Raw genomic sequence first — 26,732 nt, forward strand, 5'->3', positions numbered from 1 at the left:
CCACTATCAAATACTGCTTTGTCTGGAACTCCATGAAGATGAAACAGATTGTGAATTATGAGATCGTCAGTCTCCTTAGCAGAGGGCAAACCAGTGCAGGGGACAAGAGGTGCTGCTTTGGTTAGATGGTCCACCACGACTAGGATGGAACTCTTCCCCTTTGAAACTGGTAAATATACAAAGTCCATAGAAATAGAACCCCAAGGGTGAGACGGATTGGACAGAGGCGGCAATAATCCCACTGATGATGTACAGGGAGTTTTATACATGGTATACATGGTACAGGTGCTACAGGAAAAAACATTCTTTAACACCTATCTGGCAATTGGGCCACCAAAAGAAACAAGACAACAATTCCTGTGTTTTCTGAATTCCCTTGTGCCCTACTAACTTGAGTCATGGAGTCAGCCTTAATACATTTAATCTCACAGTTTCTTGAACATCTTTGCATGACGAACAATGTCCGGCAACTCAGGGATCAAAGGCGGAGGGTAACGATCCTTTACAGTAATTTTATTCAATTCTCTGTACTCAATGCAGGGTTTCAACTCTTAAGGGACCATCTTTATTTTTGACAAGCAAGGTAGAGGCACCTGCTGCTGATGAAGATAGACGAATAAACCCATTGGCTAAATTTTCATCGATGTACTCTTTGAAGGCTTTTAATTTCTGCTCGGCCAATGGGTAAATGCTTCCAAAGGGTATCGCTGCTCCAGGCAATAGGACAATCATACTGCCAATGAGTAGGGAGCTTGTCGGCATTTTTCTTGTTATATACGTTGGCAAATTCTTTATATATAGATCAGAAAATTGTTCAGGGTCCTCCACAACCTCTTCATTTGATGAAGTCTGTGTGGAGTGGAGAGCTACTACTGCCACTGTTTTTCGTCATTGAGAAGGACAATTGATGAGACTTGTCACAAAAGAAACACGGAGTTCTCTTGGCACTTTTACTTTTTAATAGGTTCTCTGCCTGCAATGGTTCAACTTCAGATTTGTGAGGACTCTATATTTTATAGTCTCTGTTACTGGTGGTTGGAGCAGGTAGATAATGGTTACTATCATGGAACCAGGTTGAATTCCACTTTTCCAATCTTCTCTCTGATAGTCGGGTGTCTATACGAATATAAGGGTGAATGAAGTCATCAACATTTGTGGGAGCATCGGCCCGGGCTAGTTCATCTGTAAGTGCGCTGGAGAGTCCGTTCTCAATAAAAAGTAATTTTGCAGCATTATTCTATTCAGTATCAATCACCCGCCATCTGAATTCTGTGGCGTACCCTGCGACTGATTGGTTACCCTGATGTAGGGCCATCAACGTAGTTGAAGCTGTTGCACCGCGATTAGGGTCATCCAACACTTGGCTCATGACTGCTAGGAAAGCCTCCAGATCATTAAGTTGAACGTAATGAGTCTCATTAAGGGGGCTAACCCAGGCCAAAGCTTCATGTGTCAGTAGCATAATGATACTCGGCACCTTCGATCCATCAGTAGGGAAGTGAGCCTGGTATATACCAAAGTATAATCTGCGCTGGTTGATAAATCTGTGATATTTGTCACGTTTTCCACCAAACCAAAGCAAATAAGCAAAATAAATAATAGCAGCCACTAGTGGTCATTTATTGTACAGTTTTCATTGGTGTTTTATGCTTTTTTTCTATGGGTAAGCTGTTACGTCCTCTTTCTGTATAGATTCACCACAACATGGCTGCTGCATTCCCTGCTGCTGCTTTTATACAGGCTAAGATAATCCCTCCTGATTGGCTGCTCTATGGGGAAGCCCGTCCAGCTAGTAGTGTTTACTCAACTGCATCTCATGCATATGGTCAATTTTAAAGGGGTTTTCCAGGAAAATAACATCTACATGATAGGATAAAATGTATGATCACTGGTTCCAGCTGCTTAGCGTTCCTCCAACAAAAAATTGTGACAATAAAAACATCAGCTTGTCACGCAAAAAAAGTCCTGAAACAGATCAACTGATCTAAAAATAAAAAAGTTACGGGTCTCAAAAGATGAAAACACAAGCCATTTTTACAAATTTAGGTGTTTTTTTCACCATTATAAAATGATACAAATGTGGCATCACCGTAATCATACTGAGATGGAGAAACAAGATGTCACGTCATTTTTACAGCGTAATAAAAAAAAAAAGGGCAGACAAATTGTGTGATTTTTTTGTCATTCTGCCGCACTTGGAATTTTTTTTTTCCAATTTTTCAGTACTTTATGCGGAAAAATTAATGAAGTCATTGAAAACTACCCGTCCTGTTAAAAACCAGACAAAAAAAAAACCTCTCATATGGTGACAGAAAAATATAAATGTATCACTCCCGGAAGAAAAAGTGGACAAAAATTAAAGCGTAAAAGTGTAAATTGACAGCGGCGGAAGATGTTTAACTATTCTTTTCCCTGGAAACCCCCTTAAAGGGTGGGATTTAACAAGCACAAATTTAGAGAGGACAAACTGAAAGCGGGATTTATTTTAAATATATTGTAGCCTCTTATAAAGTATCTAAAGTTTTATATTTTCTTTTTACAATTTTTTCCAAAGTGAAAAATTGTGAAATTTTAAAAAATCATTTATGAAAGGATTCATCTTCTTTCCTTTAGAAAAAATTCACGCAAGTGGCTTCCAAAGCCTGTTTTTTCCTCCGTTTAATTGCTTGCCTTTAGCTGCATTGATAAAATACTCATTTGGAGTACGGATAATGGCAGTGACAGGCAAACAGACTGACGAAAAGTCGAGAAGCAAATTTATTTAGGTTTTTCAGGCATGAAGATTAATCCCCTAATAAAGTGATTTTAAAAGTTTTATAATTTTCCGTGCTGAACAAAATTATTTAAAAAAAAAGAAAGAAAAGTTTTGTTTCTCTGTAAACCACAGGGCAGAGGCGCTCATGGATGAATACACAGCACATACAACATGTACAGTGGGGAAAATAAGTATTTGATACACTGCCGATTTTGCCACCTACAAAGAATAGAGATGTCTAATTTTTATCATACGTATATTTCACTTCACATTGTATGATTTTTGCATAATTAAATTGAATTTTTATTGCATAAAATAAGTATTTGATCACGACCAACCAGCAAGAATTCTGCCTCTCACAGACCTGTTAGTTTTTCTTTAAGAAGCCCTCCGACTCTGCACTCATTACCTGCATTAATTAGACCGGTTTGAACTCATTACCTGTATTAATTGCACCGGTTTGAACTCATTACCTGTATTAATTGCACCGGTTTGAACTCATTACCTGCATTAATTGCACCGGTTTGAACTCTACCTGCATAAGAGACATCTGTCTACACATTCAATCACACTCCAACCTCTCCACCATGCCCAAGACCATAAAGTTGCCTAAGGACACCAGGGACAAAATTGTTGACCTGCACAAGGCTGTGATGGGCTACAGGACAATAGTCAAGCAGCTTGGTGAGAAGGCAACAACTGTTGGCACAATTATTAGACAATGGAAGAAACACAAGATGACTGTCAATCTTCCTCGGTCTCGGGCTCCATGCAAGATCTCGCCTCGGGTGGTAATGATGATACTGAGAAAGGTCAGGAATCAGCCCAGAACTACACAGGAAGACCTGGTCAATGACCTGAAAAGATCGGGGACCACAGTCTCAAACATTACCGTTAGTAACACGCTACGCCATCATGGATTTAAATCCTACAGGGCACACAAACTCCACTTGCTCACACCAGCGCATGTCCAGGCCCCTTTGAAGTTCACCAATGACCATTTGGATGATCCAAAGAAGGCATGGGAAAAGGTCATGTGGTCAGATGAGACTAAAATAAAACTTGTTTGGAGGAACAAGAAGCATGAGTTCAACCCCAAGAACACTGTCCCAACCGTGAAACATGCTGGGAGAAACATCATACTTTGGGGGTGCTTTTCTGCAAAGGAGACAGGATGACTGCGCCGTATAGAAGGGAGGATGCATGGGGTCATGTATTGTAAGATTTTGGCCAACAACCTCCTTCCCTCAGTAAGAGCATTGGAGATGGGTCGTGGCTGGGTCTTCCATAATGAAAATGACCCAAAACACACAGCCAGGGCAACTAAGAAGTGGCTCCGTAGGAAGTATTTCAAGGTCCTGGAGTGGCCTAGCCGGTCTCCAGACCTGAACCCAATAGAATATCTTTGGAGCGATCTGAAACTCAATGTTGCCCAGAGACAGCCCCGAAACCTGAAAGATCTGGAGAAGATCTGTATGGAGGAGGGGGCCAAAATCCCTACTGCAGTGTGTGCAAGACTGGTCAAGAACTACAAGAAACGTCTGACCTCTGTAATTACAAACAAAGGTTTCTGGACCAAATATTAAGTTATGTTTTTCTATTGTATCAAATACTTATTTCATGAAATAAAATTCAATTTAATTAGGTAAAAATCATACAATGTGATTTTCTGGATTTTTTTTAGATTCTGTCTCTCACAAGTGAAGTGACCTACGATAAAAATTACAGACCTCCATTCTTTGTAGGTGGGAAAACTTGCAAAATCGGCAGTGTATCAAATAATTATGCACACAGATTTTGCCCCCTAAAACTAATGCTTCCGTCTTCCTCTATCTATGTTGTCTGTTAGAATTTGCTAGTTTTTTTCTGCATACGCCATGTGGATGCAGAATTAAAGCCTCAGGCCGGGGTCCCACTAATGTATCATATCCGATGCGAGAGCTGCAGATGCGATATGCTAACGACACTCGGATCCTGCTCTGTTGCGAGCAGGAGCCGAGTGTCAATGTTCTGTGCTCCGATCCTCTCGCACAGAGAGGATCGCAGCACGGCTGTGGAGGAGGGGGGAAATAAATTTCTCTTTCTCCTCTGTTGCTGGCGTCAGTGAGAATCACACTGCATTAGGGTCCCCATTGACACTTCCCTCTCAGCTGCCTCTAAGCTTCTATCCCTCACCTCCTCCTTCGGCCTTACTCAATGGTCTTCCACACCCACCCACAAAGACGGCCACACACTGGACCTCATCTTTACCCGCCTCTGCTCCCTGTCTAACCTCTCTAACTCACCTCTCCCTCTTTCTGACCACAACCTGCTTACATTCTCTACCCTCTCCTCTCCAGGGCAACAATCCCCACTCCACAAACTTGCATACCCTCGCGGAAATCTCAAACACCTTGACCTACACTCACTCTCTGAATCCCTCCTCCCTCTTACAGACATTAGTTCCTTACATGATGCAGATGTTGCTGCCACTTTATACTACACCACAACCGCTGCAGCTCTCGATTCGGTCGCCCCCCTAACACATACCAAAGCTCGCACAATCAACAGACAACCCTGGCACACCAGCCTAACTAAAGAACTGCGACAGGCCTCCAGGGTTGCTGAGCGTAGATGGAAAAGGTCCCACTCCAATGAGCACTTCATCGCATTCAAACAGTCCCTCACTACCTTCAAGTCCACGCTCATTGCAGCAAAACAAACATACTTCGCATCTCTCATATCCTCCCTGTCTAACAACCCCAAACAACTATTCAACACCTTCAATTCTCTCCTCCGTCCCCCAGCGCCTCCTCCCTCTCCTCTTATTTCAGCCGAAGACTTTGCCTCATTCTTCAAGCAGAAGATTGACGCCATCAGACAAAGCTTTTGCCTAAAGCCCCCACAGCCCCTCCCCGCACCTACTCTACCATCTTCCTCCAAAACCACCTTCTCCACCATTTCTGAAGATGAACTTTCCTCTTTACTCTCCAAATCACACCTCACCACCTTTAAACTTGACCCAATCCCGTCCCACCTCATCCCAAACCTAACCACTATCTTCATCCCAACCCTAGCCCACCTCTTCAACCTGTCACTAACAACTGGTGTCTTCCCCTCATGCTTCAAACATGCCTCAATCACACCCATCCTCAAAAAGCCCTCCCTTGACCCATCCTCTGTGTCTAGCTATCGCCCCATATCACTGCTCCCCTATGCCTCAAAACTACTGGAACAACATGTCCACTCTGAGCTGTCCTCCCACCTCTCCTCCTGCTCCCTCTTCGACCGCCTACAATCTGGTTTCCGACCGCACCATTCTACTTAAACTGCATTGACTAAAGTCACCAACGACCTACTAACCGCCAAATCTAAGTGACACTACTCTGTCCTCCTCCTCCTAGACCTGTCATCTGCCTTTGACACAGTGGACCATTCCATATTACTACAGACTCTCTCATCTCTCGGCATCAAAGACTTGGCCCTATCCTGGATCTTCTCATACCTAACAGACAGGATATTCAGTGTCTCCCACTCACACACCACCTCCTCATCTCGCCCCCTATCTGTTGGTGTCCCCCAAGGTTTAGTTCTAGGACCCCTGCTCTTCTCCATCTACACCTTAGGCCTGGGACAGCTCATAGAGTCTCATGGCTTTCATTATCATCTCTATGCTGATGACACACAGATCTACCTCTCTGGACCCGATATCTCCTCCTTACTAACCAAAATTCCACAATGTCTGTCTGATATTTCATCCTTCTTCTCTGCCAGATTTCTAAAACTTAACATGGACAAAACAAAATTCATAATTTTTCCGCCATCTCATTCAACCCCCCCAACTGACCTATCTATCAACGTCAATGGCTGCCCACTCTCCCCAGTCCCTCAAGCTCGCTGCCTTGGGGTAACCCTAGACCCTGAACTCTCCTGCACGCCCTCATCATCTCCCGCTTTGACTACTGCAACCTCTTGCTCTGTGGCCTCCCCTCTAACACTCTCCCACCCCTCCAATCTATCCTAAACTCTGCTGCCCGACTAATCCACCTGTCCCCCCGCTATTCCCCGGCCTCTCCTCTCTGTCAATCTCTCCACTGGCTCCCCATTGCTCAGAGACTCCAGTTCAAAACCCTAACCATGACATACAAAGCCATTCACAACCTGTCTCCTCCATATATCTCTGACCTAGTCTCCCGTTACATACCTGCACGCAACCTCCGATCCTTACAAGATCTCCTTCTCTACTCCCCTCTTATCTCCTCCTCCCACAACCGTATACAAGATTTCTCCTGTGCTTCCCCCCTACTCTGGAACTCTCTACCCCAACGTATCAGACTCTCGCCTACCGTGGAATCCTTCAAAAGGAACTTGAAGACACACCTCTGCCTACAACCTACAGTAACCACCGCTCCACCACATTAGACCTCCTCTACCCTCACCTACTGTATCCTCACTCATCCCTTGTAGATTGTGAGCCCTCGCGGGCAGGGTCCTCTTTCCACCATACCGCTGCACGACCAGCTCTACCCTCACCTACTGTATCCTCACCCATCCCTTGTAGACTGTGAGCCCTCGCGGGCAGGGTCCTCTCTCCACCATACCGCTGCACGACCAGCTCTACCCTCACCTACTGTATCCTCACCCATCCCTTGTAGACTGTGAGCCCTCGCGGGCAGGGTCCTCGCTCCACCATACCGCTGCACGACCAGCTCTACCCTCACCTACTGTATCCTCACCCATCCCTTGTAGACTGTGAGCCCTCGCGGGCAGGGTCCTCGCTCCTCCTGTACGAGTCGCTGTCACATTGTGTTCAAGATTATTGTAATTGTTCTTGTATGTATACCCCTTTTTCACATGTAAAGCGCCATGGAATAAATGGCGCTATAATAATAAATAATAATAATAATTAGGGTGATCTCCGAGATAGACTTATATGGGTGCGTGAGATCTGAATCCAGCATGCTGCGATTATTTTTTCAGCCCGATCACGATCTGATCGGAGCTGAAAAGAAGAATGCCATTGAGAACACGAGCATAGAATTAAATTGGTACGAATGCAATCTGACTTTTTATTGGCCCTTACCCTCGTAGAGTCGGCTACTCACCTTCCAAAAGTGACTGAGACAAACCAGCCAAATCGGGAAACCTGAGAACCAAGCTCTCCAGGTGGTTGAGGAATTTCTGACATGCCCGTTCTCCATTTTGAAGTAAGAGATTCATCAACTCCTCGGTTTTCTCTGCCGGAGAATCTTTTGAACAGAATTCAAGATAGTTCTCGAGTGATACGAGGCCCAGGGAGCCAAGTTCATCAAAAAAATCCTCTGTGTTTTCCTGGAATATTTCAGCAAATTTCCATTTCAGATGTTTGACAATCCAAGAAGCTTCTCTGAAGGAATTCATGGTGTTCGCCAGTCACCTGCTAATAAATCATCAAAATCATAGTGTCATCGATTCTGCACCGAAAATCCACATCCAGATACAACACAAGAGGATCAGGTTAGAAACCCAATTGAGGGTATGTGCACACAATGCAGAAATGCTCAGGATTTTTTCCTGAGCGTTTCTGCATCTCTCTGGCAGGAAAAAACGCATGCGGATTGTACATGAGGATAGTACATGCGGATTGTACATGCGGATTGTACATGCGGATTGTTCATGCGGATAGTACATGCGGATTGTACATGCGGATTGTACATGCGGTTTCCTGCCAGGGACATGCGGAAATGAAGCGTTCTTCACTTTCATTTCCGCATGCGGGTTGTGATTTTAGCATCACTTGGAAAGTGCTTGTCAACTTCACACTATATAAATCCATGCAACCGGCATATATAGTGTGAATGTCAAAAAATAAAAAATAAATATATACTTTACCCTCTGATGGCCCCCGGTGTCCGGCTTCGCTCGGTCCCGGCTGCCGGCAGTGAAGACTGTAGGACCTTCCGACGTCAGCGTCACGTGACCCGTCACATGACTCTGACGTCAGCGTAGGTCCTGCATTCAACCGCGAAGTGCCCGGGAAGCCGGCAGGACGCAGCGCGGGCCGTCAGAAGGTGAGAATATATATATTTTTTATTTTATTCTTTTTTTTTTAATGGTACCTGGGTCTGGATGCGAGTCCTCTCCTCCACACCCGGGTACCATCCGCACATTAGACCACATGAAAAGCGCATCAACATATACAGTGATGCGGATTCCATGCGGTCTAATGCAAGTCAATGGCGGCAAAAGAGCAGCGTTTCCGCAAAATTAATTGACATGCTGCGGATTTTTGACCGCAGCGTTTACGCATCATGGGCACAGCACATGCGGATTTCAATTGGGGAACATTGCTGCCCTTCTACCATGCGTTTTTAATGCGTTTCCGCGGCGTTTACGCAACTGCAAAAACGCCGCGGAAACGCATGAAAAACGCATCGTGTGAACTCAGCCTTACAGAGTAAAATCCCAGCAGACTAGAGATAGCGATCAATCACAGGATTTAGAAGGCAGGGAGAGGAGGGGGCTCCCTCTCCCGTCCAATCCGCTCCCCGTGACGTCACTGCGGGGGCCCTATGTTTGCCATGACAGCAGGAGGTCACATGACGATGACTCGCCCAGGGGGATATATGGGGGAGACTCGGTACCCGGGCCTTTACCTTCCTTGCAGGATATCACGGCAGTCGGCTCCCGGGCCCGTCCTCTGGGTCACTCTTTGAAAGGGGTTTTGTGTTAACAGTTTGTCTCGTGACGCCACCCGTGGTTTCGGGTAATAGTTGCCAGCGCTGCTGCAGACCTCTGGGGGTGATGGGATGGCAGCTGGGATGTTTCTGCTCCCCACAGGCGGAGCGAGCCCCCGGGGCAGGGTTGATGGATGGGATGCAGGGCATTGTAGTGTAGGAAGGATGATGGCACAGCGGCAATAAGAGACAGTGGAGTGCAGTCGTCAGATTTTACTCACAATTCTTTTTAGGTTCCTTGGCTACACTATACAGGTTACCGCTTCCCGCGTCGCGCTGCGTTCACCAAGCAGGGGTTCAGAAGTCCCTCCGGCAATTTAAGAGTACTTATCGGGACCCCCTTTCTATATGTTCCTTTCCTCAGCCGACTTTCCGCGTTGGGTCTCTCCCTCCTGGCCTGCGCCTCACAAACTGAGTCCCAAGATGGCATCTTCGGATCTCTCAGGGTCACCTGGAGTTCCCTGATCCTACTCGGCTGCCCTTCTTGGCTACTCGGATGCGAGTACGGCAACTGCACCATAAAAGTCAGAAGCCTCCGGTTTCCTAGCCGAGACTTGAAGTGACACGACTAGCCCAGGGACCGGTTCCCTTCTTGCGGCCTGGTCACTCTGACACTTGAGAGATTAGAGCATACGGTTGGCTTCCTGCTCCTTCCATACCCCTGGGACCCCTTCAGTTACTGGAGCCTTACTCCTTCCTCCTGCAGAGCACCTGCTCCACTCAGACTTCAGTCTCTATTGTCTCTTCTTCAACACACCACACCTAACTAAGATGGATCCCCTATTTATACTCCTAACAAATGCTCCCCTAAACTCCTTCCTCCACCTACACCCACTACTTGGTTCCCCCTCACTCTGGTTCCCCCCACTCCAGCCAGGGACAGGGCTGAGCAGAACACAGTGCATCTTGCCCTTCCAGCCGGCCTGGAGCACTGTAGTGTTGGATGCAGGTGTTGGGGTCCCGGGCTGTACCCTTTTCCTTACCAGAGAGTGGGGCACCACTAGATGTAGTACCTCTGTGGCGACTGAACCCTCAGGGGCGCCACAACGACCTCCTGATCTGTCAGCTACAGAGGCCTGCTTAGACCATGCCAGGAGCACGTCTAAGAGGCTTCTGTCAGTGCATCATTGACAGCTATAATGCATTGCACCAGAGATCTGTGTAAAAAAAAGTTAAAGTCCCATAGAGGGACAAGGTACAAAAGTGGAAAGAAAATTATAAAAATATTTTAACCCCTTTATGACCTATGACATATTTATACGTCATAGGTCATCTCCGGTGCTGAGCCTGCATGTTTTCGGGCACATGACAGCTGATCTGATCAGTTGTCATGTGCCCCTAACAGCCGCGGGGTCATGTGCGGCACAGTCATCACTGCTGCAGGGGTTGTATGCGGCACAGTCATCACTGCTGCAGAGGTCGTGTGTGGCACAATCATCACTGCTGCAGGGGTCGTGTGCGGCACAGTCATCACCGCTGCAGGGGTCATGTGCGGCACAGCGATCAGTGCTGCAGGTGTCGTGTGTGGCACAGTCATCACTGCTGCAGGGGTTGTATGCGGCACAGTCATCACTGCTGCAGGGGTTGTATGCGGCACAGTCATCACTGCTGCAGGGGTCGTGTGCGGCACAGTCATCACTGCTGCAGGGGTTGTATGCGGCACAGTCATCACTGCTGCAGGGGTCGTGTGTGGCACAATCATCACTGCTGCAGGGGTCGTGTGTGGCACAGTCATCACTGCTGCAGGGGTCGTGTGCGACACAGTCATCACCGCTGCAGGGGTCATGTGCGGCACAGTCATCACTGCTGCAGGGGTCGTGTGCGGCACAGTCATCACTGCTGCAGGGGTCGTGTGCGGCACAGTCATCACTGCTGCAGGGGTCGTGTGTGGCACAGTCATCACTGCTGCAGGTGTCGTGTGTGGCACAGTCATCACTGCTGCAGGTGTCATGTCTGGCACAGTCATCACTGCTGCAGGTGTCGTGTGTGGCACAGTCATCACTGCTGCAGGGATCGTGTGCGGCACAGTCATCACTGCTGCAGGTGTCGTGTGTGGCACAGTCATCACTGCTGCAGGGGTCGTGTGTGGCACAGCCATCACTGCTGCAGGTGTCGTGTGTGGCACAGTCATCACTGCTGCAGAGGTCATGTGCGGCACAGTCATCACTGCTGCAGGAGTCGTGTGTGGCACAGTCATCATTGCTGCAGGTGTCGTGTGTGGCACAGTCATCACTGCTGCAGGTGTCGTGTGTGGAACAGTCATCACTGCAAGGTGTCGTGTGTGGCACAGTCATCACTGCTGCAGGGGTCGTGTGTGGCACAGTCATCACTGCTGCAGGTGTCGTGTGCGGCACAGTCATCACTGCTGCAGGGGTCATGTGTGGCACAGTCATCACTGCTGCAGGGGTCGTGTGTGGCACAGTCAACACTGCTGCAGGGGTCATGTGTGGCACAGTCATCACTGCTGCAGGGGTCGAATGTGGCACAGTCATCACCGCTGCAGGGGTCGTGTGTGGCACAGTCATCACTGCTGCAGGGGTCGTGTGTGGCACAGTCATCACTGCTGCAGGGGTCATGTGCGGCACAACCATCACTGCTGCAGGGGTCGTGTGTGGCACAGTCATCACCGCTGCAGGGGTCATGTGCGGCACAACCATCACTGCTGCAGGGGTCGTGTGTGGCACAGTCATCACTGCTGCAGGGGTCGTGTGTGGCACAGTCATCACTGCTGCAGGGGTCGTGTGTGGCACAGTCATCACTGCTGCAGGGGTCATGTGCGGCACAACCATCACTGCTGCAGGGGTCGTGTGTGGCACAGTCATCACTGCTGCAGGGGTCGTGTGTGGCACAGTCATCACTGCTGCAGGGGTTGTATGCGGCACAGTCATCATATATAGGGCAGCACGGTGGCTCAGTGGTTACCACTATACTATAAATAGGGCAGCATGGTGGCTCAGTGATTAGCACTGTATATAGGGCAGTACATTGGCTCAGTGGTTTGCACTGTACTATATTGGGCAGCACAGTGGCTCAGTCATTAGCACTGTATGTAGGGCAGCATGGTGGCTCAGTGATTAACACTGTATTTAGGGCAGCACAGTGATTCAGTGATCAAGACTATATAGGCCAGAGAAGAGGCTCAGTAATTAAGACTGTATATAGGGCAGCATGGCTCAGTGATTGGCTCTGTGTATAGGGCAGCTTGGTGGCTCAGTGGTTAGCACTGCACTATACATAGAGCAGCAATGGGCTCAGTGGATAGGAATATAACCTTGCAGTCAAATTCCACCAAGGAGGGTGTCTGTAAGGAGCTTGTGTGTTTGCAGCGTTTCCTCCCACGCAGAAATCCTGACAGGGGGTTTAGCTTCTGAGGCACAATAGTGATGATGATGATGATGTCTGTGGAATTAATGGCTCTATATAAAGAAGCATGAGGACGATCCGTACAGCAGCAGCAGCAGCAGCTCGCACTCACCTTACACTCCGGGACCTGTGCAGACGAGTGACGAGCACAGAATGCAGGAACGACTATCAGAGAACTATAAGAATGAAAGGAGGCGACTTCGAAACTTTCATCCTCTGCTGGGAGTCATCCTGCAGCTGCAGCTCTCTGGCATCAGCTCAACCATATAATCATTTACTGATGAGTGTTTGGGCTCATTCAGACGTCAGGTTTTCACATATCGCTCTAGTACCCGTTACAGTCTATGGAGCTGTTCACACGTCCACGGTTTATCCGCGGACCAGGAGGAGATGTCCGATTCTGATCCAAGTCACAGATCAATCAGATCAATGTCACCAGTACAATCTGTGCCAAACGTAGAAATCCCACAAGAAGTGACGTTTATTCCATCGTAAATCAAGGTATCAAAAAATGTCTGTCGCGAATAAGGCGAAACCGGCCGGGACATGTCGCCAGTTCACGGCTCCTGGGTTTATAGACCCCTTGATTTATCCCTGATGGAATAAACGTTACGTCTTCTGGGACAGACGAATGAGAAAACTCCATCAGATTTTTCTTTTGCACCTAAAAAACTGATGAAACTGATGATAAAAATTGACACCGACCGAACTCTGATCCAAAACACTGATGACGCTCGCGAACGGGAAAAATCACTGACGTCAGAATGAGCCGTTAATGGGAGTCTGTCACCCCCAAAATCAATATTAGTTCATCTATACAGATATATAGGGGGCTTATTCCCTATAAAATTGTGGCGCCCCTGAGGGTTCAGTCGCCACAGAGGTACTACAACTGGTGGTGCCTCAGGCTGTGTGCCCACGTAGCGTTTTTCAAGCGTTTATGCTGTGGAATTTCCGCAGCGGAAACGCTTGTAAAACGCTAGGTAATCCGCACCCCATGGTCCCCAAGGGGATTCCGCATGTTCTATGCACATGCTGCGGATTTTTCCGCAGCGTTTATGCTACGTACAAAAATCCGCAGCATGTCATTTAATTTTGCGGAAGCGCAGCGGAACTCCCGCCATTGACTTGCATTGAGACGCATAGAAACCGCGACTGTACATTTGTACAAGCGGCTTCTATGCGTCTCTATGTGCGGATGGTGCCCAGTTCTGGAGGAGAGGAGACTCTCATCCAGACCTGGGTACCATTGTACCTGTAAAAAAAGAATAAAATAACAAATAAAGTTTATACTCACCTGTCCGGCGTCTTCTCTCTGAATGCCAGCAGCGCTGAAGGACCTGCGGTGACGTCACAGTCATGTGACCGCAGGCCCTTCACCGCTCTGTCTCGCGATATGCCGGCAGCCGGGAACCAGCCAGGAAGCAGCGCTGCAGCCACGCCGGGGCCTCGGGGGTGAGTATAGCTTTATTTGTTTTCATTTTTACGGTTCACACTGTATAAATCCATGCTGTTTGCATGGATTTATACAGTGTGACCTAGTTGTCAAGCACTTTCCAAGTGATGCTATCGCCTGGAAAGTGCTTGTCAATCTGCATGCGGAAACGCATGTGAACCCGCATGTGGATCCGCATGTATTCTGCAGGAAAAACGCATGCACAATCTGCATGCGTTTTTTTCTGCCAGGGAGATGCAGAAATGCTGCAGAAATTTTCTGCTTCATTTCTGCATCGTGGGCACATAGCCTCACTCTCTGGTAAGGAAAAGGGTACAGCCCGGGACCCCAACACCTGCATCCAACAGTACACTGCTCCAGGCCGGCTGGAAGGGCAAGATGCACTGTGTTCTGCTCAGCCCTGTCCCTGGCTGGAGTGGGGGGAACCAGAGTGAGGGGGAACCAAGTAGTGGGTGTAGGTGGAGGAAGGAGTTTAGGGAAGCATTTGTTAGGAGTATAAATAGAGAAGCCATCTTGTTTGGTAGAGTTCAGTCTGAGGATGAAATACAGAGTGAAATCTGAGAGGAGCAGGTGCTCTGCAGGAGCTCTGCTCCAGGTTGGGCCTAGTGAATGAGGCCCAGCAGAGAAGAGAAGAAGAGGGGAGCAGAGGAGGAAGGCTCCGGTAACTGAAGGGGTCCCAGGGATACGGAAGGAGCAGGAAGCCACCCGTACGCTCTAATCTGTCAAGTGTCAGAGGCACCAGGCCGCAAGAAGGGAACCGGTCCCTGGGCTAGTCGTGTCACTTCAAGTCTCGGCTAGGAAACCGGAGGCTTCTGACTTTTATGGTGCAGTTGCCGTACTCGCATCCGAGTAGCCAAGAAGGGCAGCCGAGTAGGATCAGGGAACTCCAGGTGACCCTGAGAGATCCGAAGATGCCATCTTGGGACTCAGTTTGTGAGGCACAGGGCAGGAGGGAGAGACTCAGGGCGGAAAGTCGGCTGAGGAAAGGAACATATAGAAAGGGGGTCCCGATAAGTACTCTTAAATTGCCGGAGGGACTTCTGAACCCCTGCTTGGTGAACGCAGCGCGACGCGGGAAGCGGTAACCTGTACAGTGTATCTGAGGAACCTAAAAAGAATTGTGAGTAAAATCTGACGACTGCACTCCACTGTCTCTGTCGGTTATTGTCGCTGCGCCATCATCCCTCCTACACTACAACGCCCTGCATCCCATCCATCAACCCTGCCCCGGGGGCCCGCTTCGCCTGTGGGGAGCAGAAACATCCCAGCTGCCATCCCATCACCCCCGGAGGTCTGCAGCAGCGCTGGTAACTATTACCAGAAACCACGGGTGGCGTCACGAGACAAACTGTTAACACAAAACCCCTTTTAAAGTGTGACCCAGAGGACGGGCCCGGAAGCCGACTGCCGTGATATCCTGCAAGGAAGGTAAAGGCCCGGGTACCGAGTCTCCCCCATATATCCCCCTGGGTGAGTCAAAATCATCCTAGCATGAGAATTAAAAGTATTTTTCTCTGACACTGTATCACTAACAGGAAGGAGCTCGTATAATTCTATAAGTGAAGTCTCCTATATATCTGTATAGATCATTTAATATTAAATTAGGGGGGATGGACCAGTAATTACTAAACCTGCAGAGATGTAATCGAATGACCACCCTAAACCACCATGGAAAATGAATATCAATGTTAACTCTTACAAACAAGGCTAAAAGACAAAAAGAATGGATATTTTTCTAAACTTCCCACCCCATGATGTACCATTATGTCCTAAGCAGGTGGGCTCCAACACAAACCACTGTACTAGTGTGGCGCCCCTGAGGGTTTAGTCGCCGCAGAGGTACTGCACCTCACACAGAGGTGTGGTATCCCCTTCTCTCATGTAAGGAGGGAGTGCTGCCCGGAACCCCAACACCCGCACTCAACACTACACTGCTCCAGGCCGGCTGGAAGGGCAAGATGCAATGTGTTTCCTGCTGAGCCTTGTCCCTGGCTGGAGTGGGGGGGAACCCAGAGGTAGGGGGAGCCAGTAGTGGGTGTGGGTGGAGGAAGCAGGGTAGTGGAGCACCATTGTAGGAGATATAAAAAGGGAAGCCATCTTAGGGTGGCAGTTGAGTAGGTCAGTGAGTGAGGACTGTCAGTCGGGGAGCAGAGTCTCGTTAGGAGCTCTGCTCCACAAGTGGGGCCTAGTGCTAGAGGCCCAGGAGGGGAGCTGAGGAGAAAGGCTCCGTTCTATTGAAAGGATCCCAGGGGGTACGGCGAGTGCAGGACGGCACCCGTACGCCCCGAATCTGTCAGAAGACAGAGGGATCAGGCCGTAAGAAGGGGACCGGCCCCTGGACCAGCCGTGTTACTCCAGGTCTCGGCTGGAAAAACCGGAGGCTTCTGGCTTTTATAGTGCAGTTGCCAAAGCCTCATCCTATTCACCGTGAGGGTCAAGCAGGTCCGGGAACTTCAAGTTGCCCAGAGGGACTTCAGAGCACCCGAGCGGGACTGTGAGTAGGGAAGCGCAGGGCAGGAGGGAGAAAGACCCAGCGTGAAGTCGGTCTAGTGAGGAACATAAGAAAGCGGGGTTCCGTCAGGTGCTCCTAACCTACCTGAGGAAGAGCTGAACCCCAGTCTGGTGAACGCAGCGCGACGTGGGAGGATGGCACCCGCGCAGTGTATCAGTGGAACGTACATGAGAACTGTGAGTAAAGACTCGGGTAACTGCACCGCACTGCTTCCGTCCATTATTTCAGCTGCGCCATCTCTCCCCCTGCACTACAAGATCCAGCACCATCCACCGTCAAACATCTGCGCTGCCCTGGAGCTAAGCTCTACCTGTGGAGAGCCACACCATCCCTGCTGCAGTAGAATTAGCTCCAGAGGACCTGCTCCGCAGCGGCGGCTCCATATAGCCGCATACCACAGGTGGCATCACAAACTCTGTACATAAATCCCCTATAAGAAAGCCCCCCCCCCCTTTTATTGAGCGCCCTGGGCCACGGACCCGGCCAGCCACCGTGATATCACCCCCATGGCCCAGGGGGTGCGTCATACTTGGCGTCACTAACAGGATTTCGTGCCCATTGCAACTAACAGGATTTCGTGCCCGTTGCAACGAACAGGATTCCGTGCCCGTTGCCACCGGCTACTGTGCGTCTTAAAGAACTGTATTTCTTCACTGAATGTGGCGCCCGCCCCAGAAGAACGGGCGCCATTACGTGCGTGATCAAGGACGACAATATGGAACCTCCCATCATGGGCCGGGTCCCAGAATGGCGCCAAAAGCACAACCTGCCCCTTGCAACTGTGACCGTCCGCATAGATGTGTCCGTCAAGGCGGGGAGGACGTCCCTGGGAGTGACCGACAGCAGGCTGCCATGGAACCGCCCCCGAAAAGGGAGAGGAGGAGGAAGAGAGAAGGAATGGAGACAGGGTGTGGTCTTAACCAGTCTAGATAGACCGCACCCGGCAGCCAGCATGGACGGAAGCCAGGATCAAGCCTCCGCCTCTGGCCTGCAGAAGCAAGTGCCCCCCTCACCCTGGAGGGAGCGACAAGCAAACTCTCCTCGTAGGATGCTGAATTCCTCCAGAGCGAGATCCAAAAGCTGAGCCAGCAGGTGGAATGGGCCCAGCAAGCAGCGGTCGCCAGGTGGAAGAAGGAGCTGCTGGAGAAGTTAGCAGCTCGGCGGCAGCCAGTCCTGGGTACCATCAGCGGCGCCCCAACCCCGGCAGAGCCAGATGAGTGCCAGGAGGCCGTGTGCAGCACAGGAGCAGGTAGGAAGAGTTCCCCTGTCCCAGGCGCTGCAAGCGCCGACCTGCTCCTGGGCCTCCTACAGCAGCACCCCCTGTACCCAGGCATGTACACCCTGGAGCAGCTGCTAAGCCCGGAACCTCCACCCCCGGGTGCTGACTCCGAAGACCTCCTGCTCGGCTCCCTCCCGGAACCTCCACCCCCGGGTGATGACTCCGCGGACCTCTTGCTCGGCTCCCTTCCGAAACCGCCACCTCCGGCCCCCGAGTGGGTGTACAGCGTGCCCTCCTTCGACTGGTCCGCCAGGTTTGAGGACCAGCAACAGTACCCACTACTCCCGACACCAGCGCCCCCGGTTGCCTGCCCCGGAGGAGAAGAATTTAGTTGAGACAACAGAGGGGGGGACCTGATGGGGTTCCCGCAGGAGACCCAAGCCGAGGCTCTGCAGAGGAAGGAGTTCTCCTGGCGCGAGCTCCCAACAGCTGGAGAAGGAGCAGCGCACTCGGCGGGCACGTTGTGAGCAATTAGAGGCCCGGAACAAGGCCGCAAAAGCTCAAGCCTGGCAGACAGAATCTGCCCACCACAGCCCCCGTGAAGAAGGACTAGTAGTAAAGTTCGACTTGAAGGCTGGATGGGGCTTCGTCCGCGATCCCAATTTCAACAGGGATATTTTTGTGAACCGGCGGGATGTTGAGCCCGAGCTGGAACAGGGCCATCCCGACCGGAACCTTTACCCCGGTGACTGTGTCACCTACACTCGACACCATGGGGAACGCGGGTGGTATGCCCTCCAGGTGTACCACGTGATTGAAGACACACCCCCACAGGACATGGCTGATGACCCGGCTGGGTCCAGCAAAAATCAAAAGTACCCCAGGCGGGGACCCCACTACTAGTACAGTAGGTGGGACTAAACTGTATATAGTCACCCGTAAGGAGTTTAAAAATGTGTTTCTTTTTGTGTGTATAATTACCCGTCAGGGTATACAGACTTCAGGCTGAGGACTGTGAGCAGCCAAAGACTAACTTTGTATATAGTTTTGCACTTCTTAAAGTGCTCTCTATTGGTTTTATAAGTGCAACCAAGTGACCCCAGAACAAGAACCTGTTTTGCGTGGCGGAAGACGTGGTCCAGCACCAGGATCACCTATGCCCTGCAGCCACGCCCAGGGCCTACGTTGAGGGTTTGCAGACGGGTCCCTCATGCTGCTACTTTTGCACCTGTTTGAAAAGAAGAATGGACAACCGGTTACAGAATGTACTGTAACCTGTTACAGAATGTTATTAAAAGTGTTTTATAATGTAATGATGACCTGTAACATTTAAAGAGAAGTGCCTCCCATAAAGGGAAGAAATGTTTTTGTTACAATCTTATATGCGAATGCATTCTAAAAATTGCATGTCTAATATACCGTGTTTTGCTCAGTTCCAGCCAGCGGACGTGCTGTGTTTTACCAGAGGGGAGTGTGGTGCCCCTGAAGGTTCAGTCGCCACAGAGGTACTGCACCTCACACAGAGGTGTGGTGTCCCCTTCTCTCGGGTAAGGAGGGAGTGCTGCCCGGAACCCCAACACCCGCACTCAACACTACACTGTTCCAGGTCGGCTGGAAGGGCAAGATGCAATGTGTTTCCTGCTGAGCCCTGTCCCTGTCTGGAGTGGGGGGAACCAAAGGTAGGGGGAACCAGTAGTGGGTGTGGGTGGAGGAAGTAGGGTAGTGGAGCACCATTGTAGGAGATTTAAAAAGGGAAGCCATCTTAGGGTGGCAGTTGAGTAGGTCAGTGAGTGAGGACTGTCAGTCAGGGAGCAGAGTCTCGTTAGGAGCTCTGCTCCACAAGTGGGGCCTAGTGCTAGAGGCCCAGGAGGGGAGCCGAGGAGAAAGGCTCCGTTCTATTGAAGGGATCCCAGGGGGTACAGCGAGTGCAGGATGGCACCCGTATGCCCCGAATCTGTCAGAAGACAGAGGGATCAGGCCGTAAGAAGGGGACCGGCCCCTGGACCAGCTGTGTTACTCCAGGTCTCGGCTGGAAAAACCGGAGGCTTCTGGCTTTTATAGTGCAGTTGCCAAAGCCTCATCCTAGTCACCGTGAGGGTCAAGCAGGTCCGGGAACTTCAAATTGCCCAGAGGGACTTCAGAACACCCGAGCGGGACTGTGAGTGGGGAAGCGCAGGGCAGGAGGGAGAAGACCCAGCGTGAAGTCGGTCTAGTGAGGAACATAAGAAAGCGGGGTTCCGTCAGGTGCTCCTAACCTACCTGAGGAAGAGCTGAACCCCAGTCTGGTGAACGCAGCGCGACGTGGGAGGCTGGCACCCGCGCAGTGTATCAGTGGAACGTACATGAGAACTGTGAGTAAAGACTCGGATCACTGCACTGCACTGCCTCCATCCATTATTTCAGCTTCACCATCTCTCCCCCTGCACTACAAGTCCCAGCAACACCCACCATCAAACATCTACGCTGCCCTGGAGCTAAGCTCTACCTGTGGAGAGCCACACCATCCCTGCTGCAGTACCATCAGCTTCAGAGGACCAGCTGCGGCTCCATATAGCCGCATACCACAGGTGGCATCACGAACTTTGTACATAAATCCCCTATAAGAAAGCCCCCCCTTTTTATTGACCGCCCTGGGCCACGGACCGGGCCAGCCACCGTGATATCACCCCCTGCATCTATCTGCCTGGCTGCTGAGTGCCCCACGGCCCAGGGGGCGCGTCACTATTACTGGCTGGCATATCTCCAGGGACGTAACAGTCCCATGGGGGTGGGGTACCCGCCGACACCAGTGCATGTTTCAGCTGGCTGTGCATCCAAGGACGCACATTCAGCTTTAATGCATTGTGGAGCACAGACCTACCGTGTCCCTGCACCACAATGCAAGCTGCGGCCAGGGGACGACATTAGATGTCGATGTGCAAGTCACTGGTGGTGCATGGCAGTGACATCCTGCGCTGCCTGTCGTTTGGACGCTGAAGTCAGCTGCCGGCCTCTTTTTAAAGAATGCGGGACATGTATACCAGGATGGGGGATATATATACCAGGATGGGGGACATATATACCAGGATGGGGGATATATATACCAGGATTGAAGTTACTGTTATTGTGAACAGTTAAGTAAGTTGAAGATGAAATGATGTCTATGACGCGCCCCCTGGGCCGTGCGGGTACCCGGAGCCGGGCCTTGTAGATGCTGGGGGTTGTAGTCACCGTGGCGGCGACCCGGTCCGTGACCCAGGGCGGTCAAACCAGGGTAGTCTATGTGTATCTGTTTTAAATAGTCCGACTACGCCACCTGTGGAATGCGGTTATTGGGAACCGCCGTTGCGGAGCAGTCCACTGAAGCTGATGCTATGTGCAGCAAGGTGATGTAACTCCCCACAGGAAGAGTGGAGCTTCAGGGCAGGGTGTATGGATGATGGTGGTGATAGTTCCTGGATCAGTAATAATAACACGGAGTCTTTGCAGTACAGTCCTAGGGTCTTTACTGGTGGTAATTATATAGGCCCCAATGGGAGTACTTACTAGGGATGAGGGCCTGGTCAGTCTGGGAGCAATCCTAGAGTCCTCCTGGCCAGGTAGAGTTGTAGGCCTGCCGTTCTGACTGTTCTCTTTGGCTATCCCGCTTATAGTCGTGTTGTAGCCCACGTCCCTGAGTGTAACGTGCTGCTCACCCGTATGGCTGGCGACTCGGATCCCATGTATTCCTCGCTCCTCTGTGGTGGTACTGGTCCTTTCGTGTGGCTGAGCCTCCGGGCTTCTGTTGGCCAGGAGACCTACAATCTCCTGCTGTACAGTATCTGCTGCTGGGCTTGAGGGTCCCACAGCCTCGGACTCCGGTGTCCAGTCCTCTGTATACACTGGCCAGGACGAGCTCTGCCAGCTCCAGTCCTCAGCTTCTTACTCCTGTGTCCTGCTTGACTCCTGACACTGAACTCTGTCTGAGCTAACCCCGCCTCCAGATCCAGTTATAAAGGGCAGGATCCTCCCCTTTCTGGCCTGGGACAGGAGGTGTTGCATGTAGCGTGTTCCCTGACCAGGAAACTCCTGTTTTGCTCCCAGACATGGTATTACTACCACTGTGGCAACCAGACCGTCTGGGGTGCCACATTTACAAGGCCTAAAGTTACAGATGACACATTTCTTTTGTATTTTTGTAAAAAAGAAAAAAAATAGGCCGATGTAAAAGTTTGGGCACCCTGCATGGTTAGTACCTTCTAGCCCCCACTTTTGAAAGTATCACAGCTTGTAAACGCTTTTTGTATACAAGAGTATCTCAATTCTTGTTTGAGGGATTTTCATCCATTCTTCCTTGGAGAATTCCTCCAGTTCTGTGAGATTCCAGGGGCGTCTTGCATCCTCTGCTATTTTGAGGTCTAGCCATAGATTGTCAATGATGTTCAGATCAGTGGACTGTGAGGGCCATTGTAAAACATTCAGCTTGCGCCTTTTGAGGTCGTCTGTAGTGGATTGTGACGTGTGTTTAGGATCATTATCCATTTGTAGAATCATCCTCTTTTCACCTCCAGCTTTTTTACAGATGGTGTTATGCTTGCATGAAGAATTTGTTGAAATTTCATTGAATCCAATCTTCCCTCTACCTGTGAAATGTTCCCTGTGCCATTGGCTGTAACACAACCCCAAAGCATTATTGATCCTCCCCCCATGCATAATGGTTGCCGAGATGTTCTTTTCATGAAATTCTGAGCCCTTTTTTCCCCACACATGCCTGTGATCATTATGGCCAAAAGAGTTATATTTAACCTCATCGGTCCACAGGACTTGTTTCCAATATGTATCATGCTCATTTAGATGTTCTTTTACATACTTCTGACGCTGAATTTTATGGTGAGGACGCAGGAGAGGTTTTCTTCTGATGACTCTTCCATGAAGGCCATATTTGTGCAGGTGTCTCTGAACAGTAGAACAATGTACCACAACTCCAGAGTCTGCTAAATCTTTCTGAAGGTTTTTTGCAGTCAAGCGGGGGTTCTGATTTGCCTCTCTAGCAATCCTACGAGCAGCTCTCACTGAAATTTTTCTTAGTCTTCCAGACCTTATCTTCACCTCCACTGTTCCTGGTAACTGCCATTTCTTAATTATATTTTGAACTGAGAAAAAGGCAACTTGAAAACATTTTGCTATCTTCTTACAGTCTTCTCCTGATTTGTGGGTCTGCAACATTTTCATTTTCAGAGAGCTCGGCAGCTGCTTAGAAGAACCCATGGCTGCTGTTTTTGGCACAAGGTTAGAGGGGGCTGGTTTATATAAAGCTGGGAAATTTGCTTCACCGGCCTTTCCTAATGATGATAGTGAGCAAGCCATAACCCAAACAGGCTAATTAAGGTCTGAGACCTTGGTTAAAGTTATCTGAGCACACAAATCTCCAAGGGTGTCCAAACTTTTGCTTCGGCCCATTTTCATTTTTGTAATTTTTAAAATGTAAAAGATTACATACAGTACAGACCAAAAGTTTGGACACACCTTCTCATTTAAAGATTTTTTGGCATTTTCTTGACTATGAAAATTGTACATTCACACTGAAGGCATCAAAACTATGAATTACCACATGTGGAATTATATACTTAACAAAAAAGTGTGAAACAACTGAAAATATGTCTTATATTCTAGGTTCTTCACAGTAGCCACCTTTTGCTTTGATGACTGCTTTGCACACTCTTGGCATTCTCCTGATGAGCTTCAAGAGGTAGTCACCAGAAATGGTCTTCACTTCACAGGTGTGCCCTGTCAGGTTTAATAAGTGGGATTTCTTGCCTTATAAATGGGGTATTATGCGAAGAGAGGCGCCGCAGCAACGGTCCTCCCGGTCAGGTAAGTATGGCGCCAGAGATCGCGGTATACGTTCAGTGTCTACGCATACAGTGATCTCCGGCGCTATACACTCCTCTTACCTGTAACAGCTCCATGCGTTCTTCTGTCTGGATCCAGACTGCGCAGGCGTGTCGCGCTTGTGCAGTCTATAAAGGCGTCAGACAGAGACGCATCTCCGGTTATATTATATATATACAGTATATACACACACACACACAAATACAAAGGAAACGTGTCCTCTTTAACTTTACGCCTTTTAGAGATCATTTCATCTTCAACTTGCTTAACTGTTCACAATGAAATTCATTTTGACCAGGGGTGCCCAAACTTATCATAGGCCAGATGGCGTCCACAGTGCCTCCTTCTGTCTCATTATAGGGAATCTTCGGCTGCAGGTTCCATCTGAATCATGTATTTCAGAGATTTACACGGAAAGAAACCCCGGTGTAAGCGCTCAGCACAGGGTGCAGGATAATTGTGCGCCGACCCTTACTGTGACTTTGGGAGGCAAAATGAACAAATCAGCAGCAGGTGAAGAATTGGTTTTATTTTCTACGCCGTTCCTTGTGCGGTATAAGTGATTAGACAACTTTATTCTTCGGGTCGGTGCGATTACAGCAATACCAGATTTATATCGGGTTTTTATGATTGGCTGTCACACACTAGAAAATTCTTTTTTTGCAAAAACTAGCATCACCATATTTTGGACGCTATAATTTTTGAACATTTCTGCTGACAGTGTCATGATGTGAGGGCTTGTTTTTTGCGGGACGAGTTGACGTTTTTATTGGTACCTTTTCAGGCAGATGGCCTTTTTTGATTGCTGTCTATTCAGATTTTTGGGAGGTAGAATGAACAAAACCCAGCAATTGAGGATTTTTTTTTCCTTTTATGTTGTTCCGCGTGTGGTAAAATTGATAAGGCAGCTTTATTCTTCAGGTCAGTACGATTACAGCAATACCACATTTATATCATTCTTTAAGTTTTGGTGTTTTTACACGAAAACTATTTTATATAAAAAAAAATAATAATTATTTTTGCATCGCTTTATTCCAGAAGCTATAACTTTTTTCTTTTTTCTGCTGATGAAGCTGTACAGCGGCTTGTTTTTTGCAGGACAAGACGACGTTTATAGAGATATTTTTATTTACATTTGTATTTTTGATTGCGGTTTATTCCACTTTTTTGTTCCGCATTACATTGAAAAAGCATCGTTTTTTGCCTATTTTTTATTCATTTTTTACGGTGTCCACTGAAGGGGTTAACTAGTATCACATTTTTATAGGTCAGGTCGTTCTGGATGCAGCGATACCAAATGTGCACTTTTTTTTCTTCTTCATGGAAGAGACTTAGCATTGGACCCGGGGAGGGGGGATAAATCACAGCTTTTTTTTATTTTTAACAAATTGGGGGACAAGGATTTTGTAAATCCATAAAACCCCTTCACAGAAGTCACAGCGTGTTTTCTGATGCAGTCCACGTCCTCAGATATAAAGATCCGGAGGATGTGATGTCTGTACGAGGGTCCTAAACGCACCGCTGTATGTAGGAACAAAAGGGGGAAATGCATCCGTCACACATTCTGGAAAAGTTCTGGCACCGACGTGAACAAATCCTCTAGAACGTGTGAGGAGAAATATCAGAACTGAGCGACCGCATGACAGAAAGAAATACAGCAAACTTTTCCTGCAGGCATAAAAAATAGCCTGGGCTTTACTTACCTTCCCCAAGTCTGCCATCACACGGGACTCAAGTGTAGCCACCGGGGGGCAGAGGGGGCCATCGCCCAGGGCCCCATCACATGAAGGGCCCCACCGGAGCCACAGCTGCTTCTGACAGACTCTGTATGACCTCACCTGGGTCCTAGTGCCCACATTACATTTACCTCAGACACTGCCTGGCCTCATCTTATGCTCTTCGCTCACCTGCAGCACTTGGAGGAGAAGGTGTCATCCATCACTCCATTAACCACCTACAAACGTCATCTGAGGGCGGCCAGAATTTATTAGGTTTACTAAATTCAGGTATGTGATGGTCACTGTGGGGTGAATGTGAGAGGATGGGGGTAGGGTGGGAGCTGAAGGAGCGGTAAATAGAGGACAGGGTGCGGGGGACCTCATTATTATGCTTATTATAGTGGTCTGAGATGATAGCCGCGGCTCATTATTCTTATGGTCTGGGTCTTATTATCAGCCCCATACAGTAACCACGGCACCAGCTGCATTATATTTAATAATGTCATAGTAAGAAACTTATTATTATTATAAAGTTATTAAAGATACCCTGACAGGTGATACTGACTCGCCCAGGGGGGATATGGGGGACTCGGTACCCGGGCCTTTACCTCCTTGGGATGTCACGGCAGTCGGCTCCTGGGCCCGTACCCTGGGGTCACTCTTAAAAAGGGGGGATTGTCACTCGATGGGATGAATAACAGTTCTGTCTCATGACGCCACCTGTGGTTCCCGGTAATGGGTACCGGCGCTGCTGCAGACCTCTGGAGCAGGTGCTAGGGCAGCTGAGTTGGTGCGGTTCTCCACAAGCAGAGCACAGCTCCAGGGCAGTGTAGGTGCAGATGGTGATGCTGGGTGTTGTAGTGCAGGAGCGATAGCGTGGTAGAAATAACTGACAGAAACAGTGGGGTGCAGTCTTCCGAGTTTACTCACAGTTATTTAGGTTCCTCAGGTAGCACCATACAGCGGACAGTCTCCCACGTCACGCTGCGTTTACCAGGCAGGGGTTCAGCACTCCCTCAAGTATCTCAAGAGCACTTAACGGGACCCCTATCTGTATGTTCCTTCCTTAGCCGACTTCCCACGCTGGGTCTCTCCCTCCTGCCCTGCGCCCGCCACACAAAGTCCTGATCAGGTACCTTGAGATCCCTCTGGGCAACTTGGAGT

The 26,732-nt window shown here is 49.2% G+C and overlaps 2 protein-coding genes across 2 annotated transcripts in view; one reads left to right on the forward strand and one right to left on the reverse strand.

The window, feature by feature from the left end:
* The window catches only part of LOC141162602 (up-regulator of cell proliferation-like), a 35,643-nt gene extending 22,628 nt beyond the window's left edge, over positions 1 to 13,015 (reverse strand). Inside the window, exons 1-2 of the mRNA XM_073648868.1 lie at positions 12,926 to 13,015; positions 7,840 to 8,153 (exon numbers count right to left, since the gene is read on the reverse strand). Of these exons, the coding sequence (XP_073504969.1) occupies positions 7,840 to 8,134 (295 nt within the window). The 5' untranslated portion in view covers positions 8,135 to 8,153; positions 12,926 to 13,015. The remainder of the gene's footprint in view (positions 1 to 7,839; positions 8,154 to 12,925) is intronic.
* A 12,632-nt stretch (positions 13,016 to 25,647) lies between these two features.
* LOC141162601 (up-regulator of cell proliferation-like) overlaps positions 25,648 to 26,732 on the forward strand; it is a 46,661-nt gene continuing 45,576 nt past the window's right edge. The window contains exon 1 of the mRNA XM_073648867.1: positions 25,648 to 25,856. The gene's annotated coding sequence lies outside the window, so the exon portion shown is untranslated. The remainder of the gene's footprint in view (positions 25,857 to 26,732) is intronic.

This window comes from Phyllobates terribilis, unplaced genomic scaffold, assembly GCF_046119375.1.
Source record: "Phyllobates terribilis strain yellow unplaced genomic scaffold, ASM4611937v1 Scaffold_9__5_contigs__length_417890890, whole genome shotgun sequence".
Taxonomy (NCBI): domain Eukaryota; kingdom Metazoa; phylum Chordata; class Amphibia; order Anura; family Dendrobatidae; genus Phyllobates; species Phyllobates terribilis.